The 22,050-nt window shown below is 41.2% G+C and overlaps 1 protein-coding gene across 2 annotated transcripts in view; it reads left to right on the top strand.

Moving 5' to 3' along the window:
* INPP5A (inositol polyphosphate-5-phosphatase A) overlaps positions 1-22,050 on the top strand; it is a 337,691-nt gene that overhangs the window by 134,793 nt on the left and 180,848 nt on the right. For both annotated transcript variants that reach the window (XM_018553704.1, XM_018553705.1), the window contains exons 3-4: positions 61-161; positions 4,751-4,838. In XM_018553704.1, the coding sequence (XP_018409206.1) occupies positions 61-161; positions 4,751-4,838 (189 nt within the window). The remainder of the gene's footprint in view (positions 1-60; positions 162-4,750; positions 4,839-22,050) is intronic.

Below are 22,050 nucleotides of genomic sequence, written 5' to 3'. Positions count from 1 at the left end.
CCCTGTTACAGGTATGTTTGTAAAATCTGCTGATCTGTGTGATGTATTTGTGTCTTTCAGACTGTGCATGCGCAGAAGCCACAGTTTTTATCATTGCACTGTCAGGAAGTTGGAGGGAAGAATTATGAAGCGTCTATGTCTCATGTGGACAAATTGGTCAAGTAAGTGAATTTCCCATGTAATTGCCATAGAAAACTGTGTTACTCTGTCACCTGCTTACCTTATACATTTCAGTTTTGGCATTGTAGTCCGCTGTCTAGTGTGTAGCACGAACGGACTTATTTAGCTAACAATGCAAGGAGAAAAGTGTTTAATGTGAAGTACAATAACCATATTTTTAGAATATGGTTCCATACAAAATTGTGACCCCTTTTTTGAATGTCTATAATTATTAATGCTTCAACTTCAGGAATACAGTTTTTTGGATAGTATGCAGAAGGATTAGAACATCTGTCAATTGGCTATCTGAGTCCCCATTTGGGAGATTTTCTGAAAGGATTATTAAACCCTCCAGGTTTTTTTGCATATATCTTCTGCTAGCAAGCAGGAGATAAATGCAAAAACTTTTTTTTTTAAACCCTTTCAAACAGGTTTAAACTTACCTGTGTCTTCACCGTGCACTGCCGCCCGAAAATGAAAAATCCCAGGCGGCCGCAAAGCATCTTGGGGCGGGCGCATACACAGTGCAGATTTTCGGCCGGGAGACGAGGAGAGACACAAGGTAAGTCTATGGACGGCGTGCACCCGCATGCAGACACCGTGGGACAGGAAGTGCCAGCAAGCTCAGAGGAGTCGGAGCTGGATCGGAGACCCGCCGCATCGCTGGAGGGACAGCTGAAAAGGACCGGAAAGAAGATCGGATTAAGAGACATCAGTTAAGGTATGTGCTTATATTAACATTGGGGGGAGGGGGGGAAAATATGCTTTAATGTCACTTTAAATCCCATCTAACGGAAAAGGAAATGGAGGGAAATCTCACTTTTTTTATGTATATACAGTGGCCTAGGAGCACTGGGGACCCTGGTTCGAATCCTGGACAGGACACTTTCTGCATTTTCTCCCTGTGTCTGTGTGGGGTTCCTCCGGGGAACTCCGGTTTCCTCCGGGGAACTCTGGTTTCCTCCCACTCTCCAATGACATGCTGAAAGGTTAATTAGCTCCTGTCTAAACTGACCCTGTATGTGTTAGATAGGGACCTTAGATTGTAAGTTCCTTAAGGGCAGGGACTGATTTGCATGTGTAGTATGTAAAGCGCTGCGTAAATTGTTGGCACCATAAAAGTACCTGAAATAAACAGTGTGTGTAGCTGTATGTATGAAATTCCATTTTCATTTTGCTGCGTACAAAGCTGTTTATTCTAGACCTACTTGAGGATAAAATCTGCATCCCAGCAGTAGCAATACAGATATCTGAGCGTATTCCTCTGTCCTAACAGATGTACAAATAGATTAGATTTTCTGCAAAATTGTTCTTCAGCGCTCGTTGGATAATTCTGAAATTAATATGTAATTTGTAAAACAAATACATTTTTAGCTGTTCCATTCCAGAGGGCTCGGTAAAAGCTTTGCACTGTCGTGCAATATAATTTTAATCTTGTCATTCCAACAAATGCGTTCCACTTATTAGGCTCTTCATTCATTTACTGAGTTTATGTGGTGAGATGGTTCCCTCTAGTGCCAGGTTTAGCAATTACACAAATTCTAGTAATTCCACAGTTTATGCTTGTCTTCATTGACAAGTTTCTAAGCACACAATTGCTTTAGAAACTTTTTGTTGCTCTATAGTGTTTAATACTGAATCTTTCCTTTCTTCCATGCCACAAAGGGGAAATCTGATTAGTTGCAATGGGGCAACATAGACTGAGACAATTATTTTCTAAAATATTTCAATTAAAGGAGAACTATGACATGAGTGATTTCCACTCACCTCATAGTTCTAAGCCGACCTGTGACAATGAGACTGTCACAGGTCGGCTCAGTAGATCGGGAGGTGAGCGAACACATGCCGGGTTCCCTCACCTCTCGATCCTGTCACGGCTCTCTGCCGTGACAGGGAAGGGGCTGGATTCCCCTCTCCCCGCTCCGATCTGCCAGCGCTGACTGGCGGAACGGACGGGGGAGGGGGCGGGTACAGCTGGCTCTGCCTCTAGATAGGCAGAGCCAGCTGTCACTCACGCAGCTGGGCGGATCCCGTCATCTAAGTCGGGATCCGCTCCAGGTGCGGCGTCTCAGTATACCGCGAGCTGTAGCTCGCGGTATACTGAGCTTAGGGTAACGGGAGGACGCTAGTTTGTGTCCTCCCGTTACCCCAAGGAGAACTATGGGGAAAAACACTGACCCCATAGTTCTCCTTTAACAAGTCCCCTATTCTTTCAATTCCACTGTAATGTTGGTAATGCCAGGTGTGTGTTGAGAGTGTGTGTGTTGAGAGCGATATGGAGCTGCTAGAAGAAAAACAAGCCAATCTATTGCTCAACTAACTAGGATGGTTTTGTTTTGGTTTTGTTCTTAATTACTTCATTACCAGCATATTACACCTCTACAATTTAAATAATTTAGGGCTAAATATGTCCTTTCATAAGCCAAATTGTAACTAATTTTAGTGACATCGGGGGCAGCATTGCTGAAAAGGACCGGAAAGAAGATCGGATTAAGAGACATCAGTTAAGGTATGTGCTTATATTAACATTGGGGGGAGGGGGGGAAAATATGCTTTAATGTCACTTTAAATCCCATCTAACGGAAAAGGAAATGGAGGGAAATCTCACTTTTTTTATGTATATACAGTGGCCTAGGAGCACTGGGGACCCTGGTTCGAATCCTGGACAGGACACTTTCTGCATTTTCTCCCTGTGTCTGTGTGGGGTTCCTCCGGGGAACTCCGGTTTCCTCCGGGGAACTCTGGTTTCCTCCCACTCTCCAATGACATGCTGAAAGGTTAATTAGCTCCTGTCTAAACTGACCCTGTATGTGTTAGATAGGGACCTTAGATTGTAAGTTCCTTAAGGGCAGGGACTGATTTGCATGTGTAGTATGTAAAGCGCTGCGTAAATTGTTGGCACCATAAAAGTACCTGAAATAAACAGTGTGTGTAGCTGTATGTATGAAATTCCATTTTCATTTTGCTGCGTACAAAGCTGTTTATTCTAGACCTACTTGAGGATAAAATCTGCATCCCAGCAGTAGCAATACAGATATCTGAGCGTATTCCTCTGTCCTAACAGATGTACAAATAGATTAGATTTTCTGCAAAATTGTTCTTCAGCGCTCGTTGGATAATTCTGAAATTAATATGTAATTTGTAAAACAAATACATTTTTAGCTGTTCCATTCCAGAGGGCTCGGTAAAAGCTTTGCACTGTCGTGCAATATAATTTTAATCTTGTCATTCCAACAAATGCGTTCCACTTATTAGGCTCTTCATTCATTTACTGAGTTTATGTGGTGAGATGGTTCCCTCTAGTGCCAGGTTTAGCAATTACACAAATTCTAGTAATTCCACAGTTTATGCTTGTCTTCATTGACAAGTTTCTAAGCACACAATTGCTTTAGAAACTTTTTGTTGCTCTATAGTGTTTAATACTGAATCTTTCCTTTCTTCCATGCCACAAAGGGGAAATCTGATTAGTTGCAATGGGGCAACATAGACTGAGACAATTATTTTCTAAAATATTTCAATTAAAGGAGAACTATGACATGAGTGATTTCCACTCACCTCATAGTTCTAAGCCGACCTGTGACAATGAGACTGTCACAGGTCGGCTCAGTAGATCGGGAGGTGAGCGAACACATGCCGGGTTCCCTCACCTCTCGATCCTGTCACGGCTCTCTGCCGTGACAGGGAAGGGGCTGGATTCCCCTCTCCCCGCTCCGATCTGCCAGCGCTGACTGGCGGAACGGACGGGGGAGGGGGCGGGTACAGCTGGCTCTGCCTCTAGATAGGCAGAGCCAGCTGTCACTCACGCAGCTGGGCGGATCCCGGGATCCGCTCCAGGTGCGACGTCTCAGTATACCGCGAGCTGTAGCTCGCGGTATACTGAGCTTAGGGTAACGGGAGGACGCTAGTTTGTGTCCTCCCGTTACCCCAAGGAGAACTATGGGGAAAAACACTGACCCCATAGTTCTCCTTTAACAAGTCCCCTATTCTTTCAATTCCACTGTAATGTTGGTAATGCCAGGTGTGTGTTGAGAGTGTGTGTGTTGAGAGCGATATGGAGCTGCTAGAAGAAAAACAAGCCAATCTATTGCTCAACTAACTAGGATGGTTTTGTTTTGGTTTTGTTCTTAATTACTTCATTACCAGCATATTACACCTCTACAATTTAAATAATTTAGGGCTAAATATGTCCTTTCATAAGCCAAATTGTAACTAATTTTAGTGACATCGGGGGCAGCATTCCTGATACTACCACTTTTTCATTCGAAAGCTGAGTTCTACTGGTGTCCGCACTGTATGAAAAAGTAGGTTGCAATCATTTCAATGAAATCTTGAGGAGATATGAATCACATTAGAGAATACTTTTTAGAGAATACTTTTTAGCAAATGAAGAACTCTGGTTACTCCTGAGAACATGTTTAATTTACTACTGTCTCCTGAAGTAAGCAATTATATGTCTTGTATTCAGTGGAACATGTGGTGGTTCGCATTTCAGCTTTACCACTAAAGTGTCTACATGGTAAACTGTTTGGAACCTAAAGAATAACTCTTTATAGACAAGTCCTTTGAATCACACTGTACTTTCTGATTTCAGAGATCTGCTTTCAAGCGATGCTATGAAAGAATACAACCGAGCTCGAGTTTACCTGGATGAGAATTACAAGTCACAGGAAAACTTCACGGTAAGGATTCTCTTACCATCTGAGCTGACTCTGTATTGTAGTATGTTGTCATGTTTCCTGTTTTTACTGGCCCTTTCCTAATTTGTCTTCCTATGTCTGATACATTGACCACTGGCTTCTTTATATATGTATAGAGCATAGTTTTTATAAAATCAAGCAGTATATTGGATTGGATTATTTAGATAAGATCTTTTCATAGCTTTTAGAGGTGTCGACCACAGCTTGTCATGGAGGAAGCTTGCCTTGTGGAGTTCTATTTGGAAGGAAGCTTGCTTTCTACTATTTGGAACAACAATCTGTTTTTAGAACTTTACATGGCATGTTCTCATCCCTATTCTATATTTATGTGGCTGTGCATTAGTTACTCTATGATTACTATGGGTGACAAAAATTAACATACTTTATTATATTTGTGTAATGTATGTGTTTTTATGATAGTTTAGATCTAGCGTTCTGTATTTAAGTGAATACCAAGTGACAGAAGTACCGGGGAGCTTTTGTTTTTTTTCTTAAGGTTAGCTGTCTTTCCAATCGTTGCTTCATGACTTCATGAGCCAAGGACCCGGAACAAACATGCAACCAGTGAACTGTCAGGCCATGTGATATACACATGCTTGTTCTGGGATAGTTACTAGTAATGAAGCGTGATGACAGCCCAGGTATGTGAACCTTAAAAAAAAACAAGGGAGCAATGGCATCTTCAATATTTCTGTCCTGACAGTTTCTCGTTAGAGTCCCGAGTTATAGTTTCAGGACTGGTTTTATATAAAACGTTGCAAACAATAGTTGTGTTTTAGGACCTTTCTGATTCCCATAAAGTCCTTAAAGAATCGCTCTGAGCAAAATGTTTATTAACCCTTGTAGGGGGGCTACCCCCTGAACTGCAGGGGTAAACTGTTCGTTTTTGTTTAGGTTCTAAAAAAGAAAAAACAAGCTCTCACCTGAACTGCTGTGCCGTTTGCCTGCTTCTCCTGTCTCTGAGGCCTGTTTCCTCCTATGCTGCAGCTTTAAATTGTTCCTCATCGTCCTACCCTCTATACACCATCTATAAAGCATGATGATTTACAGGACTTTAGACCGCTGCAGCTGAGGGGGAGCGAGGCTGGAAGACCTGGTCTAAAAGCAAGCTGGCTCTGAGAATTTTGTGTGTGACTTTTTTTTTTTTTTTTAGACAAAAATGAGTAGTTAATCCTTACCGTGCAGGAGTTACCCCACTTCAGGGGTTAATAAGTTTTGCTTAGCGTTGTTCTTCATGTTTTTACCCCATCCTCATAATCTCCTTTTTCAGCTCAGCTACCATCATTACCCTTTAAATTGAATTCTCTGTATATTGCTGGGAACACAAATGCAGTATCACCTGCCCACTAATAGTGGGGATATATGGAGAACTCGAGTTAACCCTGTGAGTTCCAAGTCAATAGCTGGCTAGAAAGCTGACGCCATGGGAATCTACATCTTCTAGAGTCATAGCATATTCTTTCCTGTTAGAACATCAGCATTGTAAGGAATACATTCTATAGTTGTATTTAGTGAGTGCTGCCTTCCGTCTGCTCATCACTTTCATCAAATTCCTGTATTCCCGGTGTGCTTTGTATCTCTTTCAACTGTTGCTTGATGCGATGCAATCTTGATTTCTCAAGACTAATTATTCCATCATGCATTGTTTCTAACCAGCAATGATAATGTTACACTGTTCAGATGTTGAGTTGTAGTTTAGAAGGCAGTCTGAGTGAAAGTGTCAGTGCATTGAAGAAGTTCATCCTATGGGCATCTTCAATAAGTAAGTTTACAAACTTCTAGATGGAGATGGTTATTAGGAGTGGGGTAGAACTTATGGAAATACATATTTAGATTTCGTTTTTGACCATTGATACTCTATACTAACAGTTCTTTGGTGACGGCTACCATTGTTTCTATCCTTTATGTGTTCACTTTGTGCTTGGCAATGAGAGCTCAGTGATTCATGTGCTGGAGGGAGGTAAATCTTTTAAATGCAGTTTTGGGCAGTAGCAAAAATGCAGTGAGCAGAAATCATCTACACCTCATGAATTGAAATTGCTTTTTAAACACAAATGTGCAGGTATAGTGCCCCTTGTGGGCTCTAATCCCTCCTGCCTGAAGTTCTGTAAGGGCACATATCTGTCCCTGCTACACTGCACAGCGCAACCTCTTCTTCTTTGGGTTTCCCATAGTAAGACCCCTGTGCTTCCCATAACTGTGAAAGGTTTTAAAAAAAGAAACTCTGGAACATTGGGCCGGGCTACACTACGAAGATTTTGGGGAAGCTCAGACCGACAAATACAACGCATTACAGAGGGGCAGCGGATTGGTGCCTGCCACACATTTGAATCTGAAAATATATACTCTGAGGTCTGTGATGTGTACCCCCTGACCTAAGATGTACCATGTCCAAAGTAGTGCTTCTGTGACGCATATAACAGGCTAAATCCTTCTTTTGTCCGGAGAATGTAATAATAATTGTCTCGCTGCTTCACTTGCTGGCACCCTGCAGTTTTTACTGTATGATATAGAGAGACGAGTCACATTTTCTCCTACTAAATTAGGCTCTAAAAACACAGACTATATTTTTGGCACTCTGTATTTACACAGAGTCTGTCAGGATCTTGGCCCTTTTATAGGAAGCACAATCCTGTATTTAGAAACTAAAAATACCGCTTGTCTTCATCTTGTAAGTAAAATAAATTTTCCTTCCAGTAAGGATGGAAAACATCTATAAATTCAATCTCGGGGGTCATTCCGACTGCACATTCAGGTCTTTGTCCTTAACACGGGTTTTATTACACCTTGGCAATTTTCCATCAATAATAATTAGCAGTTGTAGTTCTCATGCCCTGCTAATGAAATCCATGATATTTATGAGTGTTCCTAGCACAGAAAGAAAATTCCTATTTATCTTGCATACCTGAGAGTTTTAAGTTCGCAGTTCTGAGTGTGGTAATTTTTCAAAATTATTACTATAGTTTCTAAATATACAACTGGCGTATGATCATTATTTGAGAATTTAGTGGTTGGTATTAGATCTACTTCAATGTCAACAAAGTAATGTAATTTCAAAAGCTGTTTTCACACTATTTAAATCGGCAGCTATCATTATCGGAGCATCTAGCAATGCTGCCATGAAGGTCCGTGTTCAGGTATCTGCAAGATCTGCTTGAAACCCTTTTTGGGGTAGTAAGGTAGTATTGAGGCCTAGAGCCTCCTTCTTTCCTAAGGTGGTTTCTGCCTTTTACCTCAGCCAGGACGTTGTGCTTCCATCTCTCTGTCCAGCTCTAGTACATTAGAAGATTTTCCTTCACTGCCTGGATGTGGATGGTGCTGTATGGGTTTACCTCTCAGCCATTGCTTCCATTTCAAAGACTTGCTCTTATTGTCATTTCTGATGTCCACGTAAAGGGGAACCATCTTCTCATTTTACCATTTCTCATCTCAGACAGATAATTTTTCCAAGGTTCCACCATTTCCTGTAAAGGTGCTCTCCACGACATCAGGGAGTGCCTTTTGGGCTTTTAGGTATTATACAACTTTCTCAAATTTGCAAGGCTTCCGTCTGGTCTTCTGTTCATACGCTTTCTAGATTTTATCAGGTTGACGTTTAAAGGGTTTCTAAACCCTCCGGTTTTTTTGCATATATCTACTGCTAGCAAGCAGTAAATATATGCAAAAAGTAAAAAAAAAACGCTTTAAAAGCAGTTTAAACTTACCGCTGTCTTCGCTGCGCGCTCCCGTCCGAAAACCTGAAAGTGCTCGGGCGGCCGCAAAGCATCTTGGGGCGGGTGCATGCGCAGTTCTGATTTTCAGAAGGGAGACGAGGAGAGACGCAAGGTAAGTCTATGGACGCGTGCACCCGCATGCAGACACCGTGGGACAGGAAGTGCCAGCAAGCTCAGAGGAGTCAGCGCTGGATCAGGGACAAATGAAACCAACAGCAAAGAAGAGGAAGATTGGATTAAGAGACATTTAAGGTTAGTGTTTTACTTAACATTGGGGGGAGGGAACAAAAAAAATTGACTTTAATGTCCCTTTAAGCTACATCTGATGAAAGCTTTGGGTGTAAGGTCTTTCAGGCAGCTCTTCCACATTTTCTTTCTCTTTTTTGTTATGTGGTCCTGTTGGCTATGCTGCCCACCCCTCAGTTGTACTGCTTTTGGACATCCCATTTATATTAGAATAATTGCTGATCCTGTGCCCCTATTGAACAATAAAGGAAAGTAGATTTTTGTACTTGCCTTAAAATTCATTTTTCAGCATTTTATTAACCACTTGCATCCGTTCGCCCGTGGAGAAGGAGATCGCGGCCATCTTGAATGAATGCAGACGCGGTCCTGTGTGCTGTGTGCGGCGGTGGAAGATGGCGGACACAGGTACTCGTTTTAGACATCCGAGCATTTGCACGAGTACGAGTACCCATGCAAATACTCGGTATCGCGGCCGATACCGATGCTTGTATCGGTATCGGTGCATCCCTAATTTTTAGGATAAAATAAACTAAAATTGCTTTTCTATAAAACTTAAGCATGCAGGGATTGAAAGGGCTTATACCTAGCTGGCCAATGTTTGTTTTTTTGAGTTTGCCAGTGTCCAAGTCTTCCCGTAAGCAGAAGTATAACCTATTTGTGTCAGAATACCTACTGCTCCGGTGTCCCTTAATGATCTCCAAGAAACAGATTTTGTTAAGCATAAAAATCCTGCTTTAAGGTTTATTTTTACAAGCGCAAAGGTGTGTGAGCCAGCATGATGCTTCCCTACCCAGACATGCTGAGAAATAACTGGACTTTAGATCTGATGGAACAAGTGTTGTCAGATTGGGCTGTATAAGAGTTTGACGAATTCTGTGCAAATTTTGACTTCCATGAGTCAGGACTTGCACAGGGATTTTGGTGTGCTCTCGTGGCAAACCAGGCTGCAGGAGAGTACAGCCAGGCTTTGTTGCCATGTATAAAATCTTTTTTTTTTTGATTAATATGGGTTAATCAAAGGTTCGGTTTAACTTTTGCTTTTAGGCCCTTCTCTCTACCTGTAACCTCAGGTGACCAAACCATTTTTGCAATTTTCCACTAGCCTAACTTTATTAATTTGCAGTTTTCAGAGTTTGTAAAATATCCCCCGAATAACTTAAATTTTCTAAAAGCACACGATGGATAGAATAAAAAGATGGTGCTACTGATTTTGTAGGTCCCATGATAGTTACACAGATGTTTAATAAAACAATATTTTCACTAAAAAATACATATCATTCGTAGTGCACACAAAAGTGTCACACTGTGCAGCAATGCTTCAAAACACTCCCCCATTTGTAACAGCGCACTGCAGAGCATGTGCACAACACACACTAGCACAAGCTTTCTGCACACCATAATGCGTGTCCACTGATGCATGTGTGCGTTGTTTATTTTTTAACAATCCATATTTATGACTTTCAGCAAATACTACAATGCTAGTTTTGTTAAGGTGAATATTTTATGCAAAATGAAATATTTCTTCCTTTGTGTTTCAATAAGTAATTAACCTTTTTTTTAATTTTTATGGGTTTCGTTCCTGCTGCATCCAAGCTGCTACAGTCTATAAACTTTTATTGCAACTTAATTATTGACTGACTTTTGCTTTTTATAGCTGAAAGGTAATTGCTACTGATCACGTTATCATACTATACACAGGACTTGGCAGAGTGCACTCCATTTTACTAATTACAAGTGCCTGACACGATCTGTGTAAAAGCAGATATACAGCTGATGCTCGAAGTTTAGTGTGCTTTTAGTTGTGGATGTCAACACATTCTTATTATTGCATTCACTCATTTCAGATGTTTCAACTAGGTTTTTTGTTTTATTTTTGTTCTTTTAAATATTGGGAAATAAATCTAGAGGTCATGGTACTGCGTGAATGCTTTAGCAACAGCCCAGAGACAAATGTGTTTTACATGCACAATTTTACTATGTATTTTCTTGATTCTGTCCTACTATGCTAAAAAACACACACAAATACACCGATATACAGTACACGACTTAAAGTGATATTAAAGTCAAAATTTTTCCCCACCCCCCAATGTTAATTAAATGACTTACCTTAAATTATGTTTCTTAATCCGATCTTCTTCTTTCCTGTCCTTTTCATCTGTCCCTCCAGCACTGCGGCAGGTCTGCGATCCAGAGCCGACTCCTCTGTCCTTGCTGGCACTTCCTGTCCCACGGTGTCTGCATGCAGGTGCACGCATCCATAGACTTACCTTGTGTCTCTCCTCGTCTCCCAGCCAAAAATTTGAACTGCGCATGCGCCCGCCCCAAGAAGATTTGCGGCCGCCCGAGCATTTTCATATTTTCGGACGGGAGCGCACGGGGAAGACGCAGATAAGTATTGACCTCTTTTTAAAGCGTTTTGTTTTTTTTTACCCTTTTTGCATAGATCTACTGCTTGCTAGCTACAGCTCGCGGTATACTGAGCCTAGGGTGACGGGAGGATGCTAGTTTGTCCTCCCGTTACCCTAAGGAGGACTATGGGGAAAAGCCTTAACCCCATAGTTCTCCTTTAATTATCCTTTAACAAATATCTAATGCTAAAGCATTTGTAGTTTTGACAATGGCTTAGCAGGACAAAAAACAAAAGTAAATCTCATCAGCTGATACTCAGACAGCAATACTTGATAAGTTGCAAGGCCTTCCCTGCCCTATTGAAGAGAAAAGGAAAAAAAATGTTTTTGGCTCTAGATAAACTTTAACATACTTTTTTTTTTTTTTAAATTGTAGCTGATTAGAGGTTCAACATCCTATTATGTGATTTTATGTTAATCTAACAAGTATTACATAGGAGGGAGAATGGAAGGTATCTACTAAAAAGAGATTGAGGCTGAGATTTTACATTTGCACATCAAGCGAGTTGTTTAGTATTTAGGGAAAATGACAAGAGGACAACCATTGTGACTGCAGGCTGATGAAATAAAATGGTGCTATCCTTTAAATAATGAAATGAATGTAAGCAGTATATAGATTCATTTTATTTTGCTAGCCTTTCACAAAAGTTTTTCCTTTTTTAAGAAGCGTAAAGATTTACATTAGGTACATTTAGACTTTATCAAGAATGGAGCAGACAAAATCTGGAGCAGTTGCCGATGGCAACCAATTAGCTTCTCTCCAGTTTGTTTAGTTAAGATTTGAAAATGAAATAGAAGCTGATTGGTTGCCATGCACAGCTGCTCCAGATTTTGTCTGCTCCAGTTTTGATAAATTCCCCTCCTTATGTCACATAGTATTCATGTGTACACCAAAAACTTCCAATGGGTTCCCAGCAGTTATAGCTCTGCGTGGATCAGCACGGGGTTCATTGCTAGATACAGACATTCCGGGGTGTACTTAAACAGCTCAGAGCTATTCATCCTGCAAAACCCTGTGAACGTTCATTCTGTGTGAATGGAGACAAAAAACAACTTGGCATCTTTTCTTTTCAGGTTGAATATTAGGGAAATACTACATTATAGCCCCTAGGTGGAGCTGAGGAGCACAGTACTTATTAATCCACCAGCTCCATCTATTGGCCATAATTAAATATTTACCTAATATTACATTCAACCTAAAAAGAAATTATACTAAGAACATTGGTTTTGGCTTCCATTTGCACAGAACGAACATTCAGAGTTTTGCTGGATGAATGGCTCTGCAGATTGTTTATTAACGCATCCCTGTGTGTAATGTTTTTTCAAAACTAAGCAGAAAATAATAATTCTACACAATGGGCAGAATTTATCAAAACATCTGGAGCAGTTGCCCATGACAATCAACTTCTCTCCAGTTTGTTTAGTTAGGATTTGAAAATGAAAGAGAGAAGCTAATTGGTTGTCATGCACAGCTGCTGCAGATTTTGTCTGCACCTGTTTTGATTTACTACTTCAGACCTAAATGTTTGCCACAATTGGTCTACCCAAAAATGATGGGCAAATTGCTATTATTTACTTTATTACTGAATTTGGTATTTTAGAAATGGAAAATATTATCTTACAAATACAGGTTACAAAGATTGTGTTGGATACTGCTTCTGATTATTTCCTTTTAATTTCTCTTTAAAATCACTCATCATAGTTTGAGCCGATGTGTGACAATGAAACTGTCACATGTTGCCTCAATAGATCGGGAAGTGAGTGAGCACATACCGTTGCTCGCTCACTTCCCGATCATCTCCCTGCAGTGAGCGGTGACTGTCACTCATGGCTCCCTGCAAGGATCCCCCCTCCCCGCTCCGATCCTCCAGTGCTGACTGGAGGAACGGACGGGGGAGGGGGTGGGTACAGCTGGCTCTGCCTCTGGATAGGCAGAACCCGCTTTCACTCACGCAGTTGGGTGGATCTCGACAGTAATGTCGGGATCCGTCCCGGCTGCCTCAGTATACCGCAAGCTGTAGCTCGCGATATACTGAGCTTTGGGTTACAGGAGGATGCTAGTATATGTCCTCCCGTGACCCTTAGGAGAACTACGGGGGAAAAACACTCACCCCATAGTTCTCTTTTAATCTAAAAACGTTATTGAGATAGAGTTGTAGATATATCTATATAGATAGATATATCTATATATATGTCTATATCTCTAACATATTACTGGAAAAAACTGTCAACATCCATAATAAGAAAATGTTCTTAAGTGCGTGCTTCCTTTTGAAGAATATTGACAGTTTAACTCCCCTAAAAAAATGATTATTAATAAAAATATACTGACACAACATTTTTCCCTTAATAACATGTCACATTTTCCATTCTTTCCATAGGAATTATGTCTATTTTACTAACAGAAAGGTGAAGTTAATTTTTGGTGGACTAATGATATCCTGGTAATATTTTTAGTTGAGTCGTGCTGTGTTAATTGGCCATTAATTGAGGAGGGAAATCGAGGAAGATTTATGGTAGGTGCGCAGCTTGCAGTAGATTTTAATTGGCCTCAGAAAATGCCAGCTTCTTCCCAGAACTGAAGGAATTCCGCTGATTCTACCAGGCTTATTAGTGATTAGGTGATTTGTAATAGCTTCAGCTATAGAAATGACACTGATATTGTATTTTTGTACACCTGTTTACCACTAGATGGCGCTAAATACCAGTTTTTATTTTCTTTGGTTTTTTTTCCCCTTTAACCGATATACAGTTACATTCTGTTCCCTTAATATATTTGCGAAACCTAGAACACATCTGTATGCTCTTTATCTAGAATTACCACATTGTAACCCCTTTTATAGTGCAAAAAATCTTCAACCCCTATTGTGCATTTTTCTGGTGTTCCCATAAGGTGTTTGTCAGGAAAATAGATATTTGAATTTAAATTTCCTTGTGTGGGTGCTGGCCACTCAGGAGGTCTAAACCAGTAAAATAGCTCTGTATAAGTATACAAATTGATTCACGCCAATCTGGACATTTCCAGTTTGTTGTGACATATACCTTTGGGTAAGTTTAAGGTCTTTGTTATTTTATGACAATGCACTGATACCCTCTGTCTATGTCATTGTGATAGCAATACTGTTACTCAAATTTGCTGATTCCCACACTGACCACCTCTTGGGGGAGAACACACTTGTGCTGGATGGATTTCAACTGATAAAGGGACCAAAGAATGCAGAAAGACCACTTTTCTGGTCCACTTCACTGCTGCTCGGTCAGCATATAGGCCATGCATTATGTGATTGCAGGATTACATTTTTCTTAACTGGTTTTATTCTGTACAGATCACCCGTCACAATTTCCGCTCAGTGTTTGGTATTCACATTTCATATTTGTCAAAACACTCTTCTGAGACCTATACAGTGTAATTCCGTCATTCTCACCTGACTCTGCAGTCCAAAATGTATCTAATGAGTATGAAACATTCAAGTTCTTGTAATATCTGTCTGTAAATAATGGCAGTATATGCTGTCTTCTGGTCACATGGTGGCAGCACTTTCCAACAGATGTCTGTGTGAGTAGACTCGTGATGATGTGTATATCACGGGTCCAGCAAGAATTAAAGCCACAGGTAACATTTTGCAACCTACTGTTAAAGGAAAACGTTTACTATAAGATAGGCTGCTACTTGCAATTTTGAAGCCATTAGATCATGACCACAAGCAACTACTCTTTTTAGAAGGTCATCAACGATGGCATCCATTTTTCTCTCTGCAGGTATTCTTTTCAGCTCAGTGCCCAATATTTGAAACTCTAATATGGTTTTAAAGTAAGTTAAGAAGATCCTGGCGCCTCTGTAGATGCACAGAAAGTCTTATTACCAAAGAAAAGGCCTGCTGCACTAAACAATGCTGGGGATGATTAAAACTTTCAAGTTCTGTGTAGCAAGCATGTAGTCAGTTGGTAGCCAACTGGGATGTTCTGGCTGGTTATGGAATGGCAAGCAAACAGAATGGCCTGTGCTTTTGCATGTTTACATTTTTAGGCCACACACACACACACACGGCGACTCAGACATTTGATAGTGTATCTCCAGCCAAAACTTTTTTTTGCCAGAAAAACCTTTTCATGCCGCCCCCTCCCCCCCTGCAGGAAGGACCTGGTATCCCCATCCCAGTATTTTGGTCCAGAGGCATGTATTCTACATTAGAAAAAAGGAAACTACCATTTTCTATTTTGTATACAATCCTTGCTGTAGATAATTGGCATCTGCAGCCTGATTGGCACCCTTGGCTCCTCTTTAGTGTTACTCTGCAGTCCTGGGATATCAAATTTAAAAAAAGTTAATGACCCATTGCAGTTGGTGAGTTTTACGAGTTCAAATACAGTCAGGTTTAGTAAGCTTTTCATAATTTCTAATACAGCTTTATAGGCTTATTTCATGTCAATTAATTTCCCTTTCATCTCAGTGAGAAGGCTGTTGGCTCAGATAGGCTGTTGCTTTAACCAATAAGCAAACTAGCTTGCATTTTGCAGATCTCTGATATGGCTTCTAGGAAGTACTGAAGGCTTCTGTTTTAGTAGGTGGGCTGCAATGGGTCTAGACAAAAGGTGTTGCTTGAGTACAATAGCATTCATTTTCAGGGCTTCCATTATTTTTTGATGTGTTCCTTTGCGCTCCGATACGTTTTGATGCCTTCTGTTGTGGTCAGGTGCAGCTGAAATGTTGCAAGCAGTATTTTTTCTGACTGCAACTGAACTGTCTGCAGTGGTGTGAACAGTGCCCCATAAATCCCATACGAAAACATTGTGATGCATTTTTGAGGCAGCACAAACCTGAACGGACTGCATGAGAACTGTATCTGGTGTGAACTAGTCACACTACTGACAACTATACAGTTACATCTGCCAGGTATAGCAAATGAATGCCAGGGTGAGAGCTAAAACCAGGCCGGACATTTCTGCATAACATGTTTAAAAACAAAAAAATTAAGCTTAGTTGGAGAATTATGGGGTAAGTGTTACTCACATGACTGTTTCACAAAAGGAGGAGCGATAGAGCAATTTGTGACCAAGATAACACCAGTTGGAACTGCTTAAAGGAGAATTATGGGTTGAGTGAAAAACACTCATCCCCATAATTCAAGCCGACCTGTGACAAAGAAACTGTCACAGGTCGGCTCTGTGATCGGGAAATCAGTGAACACATACCGCCGATCACTGACTTCCTGATCCTCTCCCTGCAGTCACCGCTCCCCGCAGGGATTCCCCTCTCCGTTCCTCCAGCGCTGACTGGAGGAACGGATGCGGAGGGGGCGGGTACAGCTGGCTCTGCTTCTAGAGAGGCAGAGCCAGCTGTCAATCAGCTAGCGGGGTGGATTTTGACAGTATTGTCCTTGCAGGATCTGTCCTTGCTGTGGCTCGACTCTGTGCTCTTAGCATATAACTGTCAATAGCCCGCTATTTACTGAGTTTTGGGTCACCAGAGGACATTAGTATATGTTCTCCTGTGACCCTGAAGAGAACTATGGCCAAAAAGGCTTAGGACAGTTCTCCTTTAATACTAGACAAGACTACAAGGCATTCTGTTGCAATAACTTACTCATCTTTGTCAGTGCAGAAAATGATTTTCCTTTGTGATACAATTGTTTTTGTCCTGGCAGTATTGCGTCAATGTTTTGTATGCCACAGTCAAGCGCTCCAGAGAAATGCCTGCCTAAAATCTGACATTAATTGCTGTAGACTTAATGAAATACACTTTGAAGAACCACCTAATGCGTTGGCCTAAAGGATTTTAATTGGATCATAAATAAGAGTTAGATGACTGGATGCAGTATATATATCTGGATACTGTTTGCTGATTCCAGATAATGACTTTATTGATGTTTGGAAACAATTCTGCAGTGCATTGACGGAATGCTGTTAACCATTTTACTGCCTCATGGGTCTGACGAGATTTAGTGAAGAAATGTTTTCTGCAGGCCATGCCACTTTGCTTTATGCCTTTTTTACATTTAGTTTCTTATGGACCAATTGGGATCAGTGCTTTTGCAAACAAAACTTGTGTTTGTTGGTCTGTATATTTTTGAAACTGCAAGTGAAAGAACAACACTTGGCAGATATTATGATAAACCTGTTAGGTTTTTTTTTCAGTGCTGTTAAATAATTTCCAAAACTCACCTTTTGTGATTTGTGTTACTTTGTCTTTCTAATACCCTCTGGGAAAAGCAGAAATCGGGCATGCAATGAGAGTGCCTGGTTTGTAAGCTGATGGAGAGGAGCTGAGAGTACTTGGGAGTACTTGGGTGGGCTTCCAAAAGGGAGGCAGCCCTGGGCACGTGTCAAAAGATTATAACTTGTAACAATCATGGAGAATGTAGTTTAAGGGTGGCACTTCATCTGCACACCTGTATGCTTTGTAAACCTGTTTAGTCATTTGTACTATGCAACCAGGTAGCATTGTAAAGGTGCCCATGCACCTGCCGATTATCGTACGATAATCGCGGGAAATCCCGCGATCGTACGATAATCGACAGGTGTATGGAAGGCGTGCGACCGTTTCTACTGTACGGTAGCGCGTCTTTTGTCTTACGAGCAGGATCGGAAACCCGCCGAGAATCGTGCGATTGTCGGCGGGGTTGTGGCCTGGTCGTCAGTGCACACTGCCCGTTCAGCATTGCAGCCATCGGAAGCCTGCCCCTCAGGGAGGCAGGCTTGCGATGATCGCAAGTACGATCTGCCTGTCCAAGATGGGCATATCGTATGTTTTTTTAATTGTCTTACAACCATGGTTGTAAGGTGTATGGGCACCTTAAGATGGCTGGATTGTAAGAGCTTCTACAACCGTTTATAAGTCTATTGTAAGGTGTCATCTGTGGAGTTTGGAGAAGGCTGGAGAAGTGAACAATCGAGGCCAAAATAGCTGATTTGGAAAAATTCTCCAATTCAGCTCACTTTCCAGTTTAGCTATGTTGTCCTAGATTGTTCACTTCTCCTGCCTTCTCCAAACTCTTCACCCTTTTGTGAATAACCCTGTTAGTGATTTGGTCTACTGACACCCATCCAAAGATTTAAGTATTGGTTTTGGGTGAGTTGATCTATTATGCGTGGCTTATACTGAGAGAAACGTGGGCGTTTTGCTTGATGACTGCCTTTTGAAGATGCCAGTTACCCAGCTGTCATGTTGCATCTCTGATGTGAATACTTATTCAGTCATGGACTCCGAACAAGTATGGAGCCAGTGAGGCCCGACTATAAAAGAACATACAATGCTTTCACAGGTACTGTATGTTCTATAAAAGAGGAGGAAAGGAACAATTTGATGTATTGCCAGCATCAAGTTAGATTCTGTTTTTTTTTCTTTTTAATCTGCCGTAACATTAAATGAGACATATTGGGAGAGTAAAATATACTGTTCGCCATACTTAGCGCTGGCGTTGGACACTGCAACTGTCACATGTTGGCTCTTAGGAGAGAGGGCTGAGCGATCATGTAACCGCTGATCACCCACCTCATGGTCTCCTCCCTGCAGAGAGCAATAACTGTCAGTCACCACTCCCTGCAGGGATTCCCCTCCCTATTCCTCCAGGGTTTATTGGAGGGATAGACAGGGAAGAGGTGGGCACAGCTAGCTCTGGCTCTAGGGAGACGGATCCATTTGTCAATCAGGCAGCCAGGTGGGTGCTGATATATTTTTGAGAACCTCTCTGGCTACAGTGTGGCTCTGCGCTGTCAGCATATAGCAAAAAAAAGTGTGTAGCTGTGGGCATAGCGTTCTGTTTAGGCTTTTCTTCTCCCTTTTTGTTTTTTGCTCTGTATCTCTATAGGTTGAACTCGATGGACTTATGTCTTTTTTCAGCCTGACTAACTATGTAACTATCATGGTGGAATACAATTGTATCCTTGTAAATGTTCACATTTTTAAAACTGTGGCTACCAGATTATGCATTTTTGAGTGCCTCTATATGCAAAGTTCCAAAAACACAACAAAGGTTGCAGTTTCTTATGTATAGTTTTAAACTTTGGATTATTATATTAAAGCATGTGTAACATTGCCATCAGTGTGGCATCAGTATAAATTGAGACGCACATGAATGTACAGCAGTAAATGCTACAAACAACCCTTCACTGAATTTGAGTGGTCTGTCCAAGAGTCTATTGATTAGTGTGTGTGCTAACTGCAGAGAAATAATGTGTCTAATTTAACTGGCCACATGGATGAGTATAGAAAAAACATTACTTATCCTTTGAAAGGCTCAGAACATCAATAGGAAGACATAACATTAATGACTTTCCTAACTCAAGCTTCAGAACTGGCTAAACGAGGAAGAAATTACAAATTTATTTTCCAATAATTTTAGCAGTTGTCTTGTTTTAGTACAGTAGTAAAAGTAGGAACATTAAAGAGCACTGTGCTGATAATTTGTCTGACCTGTTCTCTGCAACTTACTGAAAATGTGCAGGCGGCACACTTGTAGAATAATGCAGCTTACTAATGAGTCGGGAAAGGTTGCCCCTTTTATAGGCTATTGCAGAGCTAGGACAAAACCCTTATCTGCCCTGGACATGGATGCCAAAGCAGCCATTCTGTGTTTGGTTTCCAGGGATAGGCACTCATTTTGGGATCTTTGGAAATACCTTTTTTTTTTTGTGGATATTTTGGTAAGTTGCTACTTATCTACATTATTTGGTCTTTTAACTGATTTTGAAAGGGTGATGAAATTAGTTGGCAAAGCTATCCCCGTGGGGGTTTGTAGTGTGCTATGGGTCACAGATTGTTCAATGCTGACCAAACGCTAACCAAGGGGGATTAACAAGAAATGAACTTACTGGAAAGTAATCCTGGAGATTGCTCAAGAGCTGACGGGCCTCCATGGCCTGGAGACACCTGAGGTTGCTCTGCTGTCTCTACACCATGGACCGCTAGCCGCAGTGAAAAAAGGTCTTCTATGCCCAATCCTGGCAGCGGCAAGGGCAGTAATACCAAGACACTGGAAGTCAACTAGCCCCCCCCAGATATCAGAATGGGTGGAAGAACTTAATAATGTTATGCGATTTGAGGAACTTACATCTCGCATACATAATAGATATATAACATTTAGGGAGAGGTGGAGCCCCTGGAGGGACTATACGAGTTCACCAGAGATTCTGGGATACTTATAAAGACTAGGAGGAGGAGGGTGAAAGAAGAGGAAGTAGAAGGATGTGGGAATGTAAAAAGGAAAGGGGAAACATCATACCTAGACTCCGATCAACTAATTAAACTAATTAACTCCCCTGTTTTTTTTCGTTTTTTTTAAATATTGAATATACCTATAATGCCCTTGTGGATGCCAGAGTTTGACTGAGTTGGGGGGAGGAGGGGGGTGAGGAAGAAAGGTATGAATGGTACGTCTTGTCCATATGTTGTGTGGTAGTGACCATGTAGAGGGAGTGATATGACTGGGATAATAAACCATATACACAATATGTAGTGTGTTAAGTGTTGAGTATATGAATTGTTTCTGAAGATATTTTTAAACACATGGTGTCTAAGCTATACAACCTATTACTAAACCAGATGTATCCAACACTGCCCTATTACACCAAAGCGTGGGAACGAGAGCTGGAACACGCACTAACAGAGAAGGAGTGGAAGAAGATCTTTTACCTAATATTTAAATCAAGTATCTCAGCTCTTACCCAGGAAAGAAATGTTAAAGTATTAACAAGATGGTATAGATGCCCACTTAACTTACATAAAATCAACCCTAATAAGTCTAAGCTATGTTGGAGGTGCTCTGGGGAAGATGGGACGATGCTACACATCTGGTGGTCGTGCCAGTCGATAAGAACTTACTGGAAAGTAATCCTGGAGATTGCTCAAGAGCTGACGGGCCTCCATGGCCTGGAGACACCTGAGGTTGCTCTGCTGTCTCTACACCATGGACCGCTAGCCGCAGTGAAAAAAGGTCTTCTATGCCCGATCCTGGCAGCGGCAAGGGCAGTAATACCAAGACACTGGAAGTCAACTAGCCCCCCCCAGATATCAGAATGGGTGGAAGAACTTAATAATGTTATGCGATTTGAGGAACTTACATCTCGCCTACATAATAGATATATGACATTTAGGGAGAGGTGGAGCCCCTGGAGGGACTATATGAGTTCACCAGAGATTCTGGGATACTTATAAAGACTAGGAGGAGGAGGGTGAAAGAAGAGGAAGTAGAAGGATGTAGGAGTGTGAATGTAAAAAAATAAGGGGAAACACCATACCTAGACTCCGATCAACTAATTAAACTCTCTGTCGACTTAACTCCCCTGTTTTTTTCTCTTTTTAAAAAAAAATATCGAATATACCTATAATGCCCTTGTGGATGCCAAAGTATGACTGAGTTGGGGGTGAGGAAGAAAGGTATGAATGGTACGTCTTGTCCATGTGTTGTGTGGTAGTGATCATGTAGAGGGAGTGATATGACTGGGATAATAAATCATATACGCAATATGTAGTGTGTTAAGTGTTAAATATATGAATTGTTTCTGAAAATATTTTTGTAATCTGTGAAATATGAAATTAATAAAGAAATATTTAATTCAATTGATTGCTGCAGTCGCTGTTCAGCTAAGAATTGTTGGACCAGCTCTTTTAACAAACATTTTGTAGAATGGACCAACGGGGGCGACACACTGCTCAACTTGGCAGAAGTTCAAGCAGTGTATGGCCAGCTTTTGACTTGGGTGGTGTTTTGCAAGAGCTATTCTCACCGGAGAGACAGCGCGAGTTGAGGGAACTTAACAAGTGGCTCCGGAACTGGTGTCGAAACGAGGGCTTTGATTTTCCTGGAGAACTGGGCTGACTTCTCGTCG

Source organism: Nanorana parkeri, unplaced genomic scaffold (assembly GCF_000935625.1).
Source record: "Nanorana parkeri isolate BGI_ZX_2015 unplaced genomic scaffold, ASM93562v1 scaffold127, whole genome shotgun sequence".
NCBI classification, from domain to species: domain Eukaryota; kingdom Metazoa; phylum Chordata; class Amphibia; order Anura; family Dicroglossidae; genus Nanorana; species Nanorana parkeri.
This window is presented reverse-complemented; position numbering and strand designations above follow the sequence as displayed.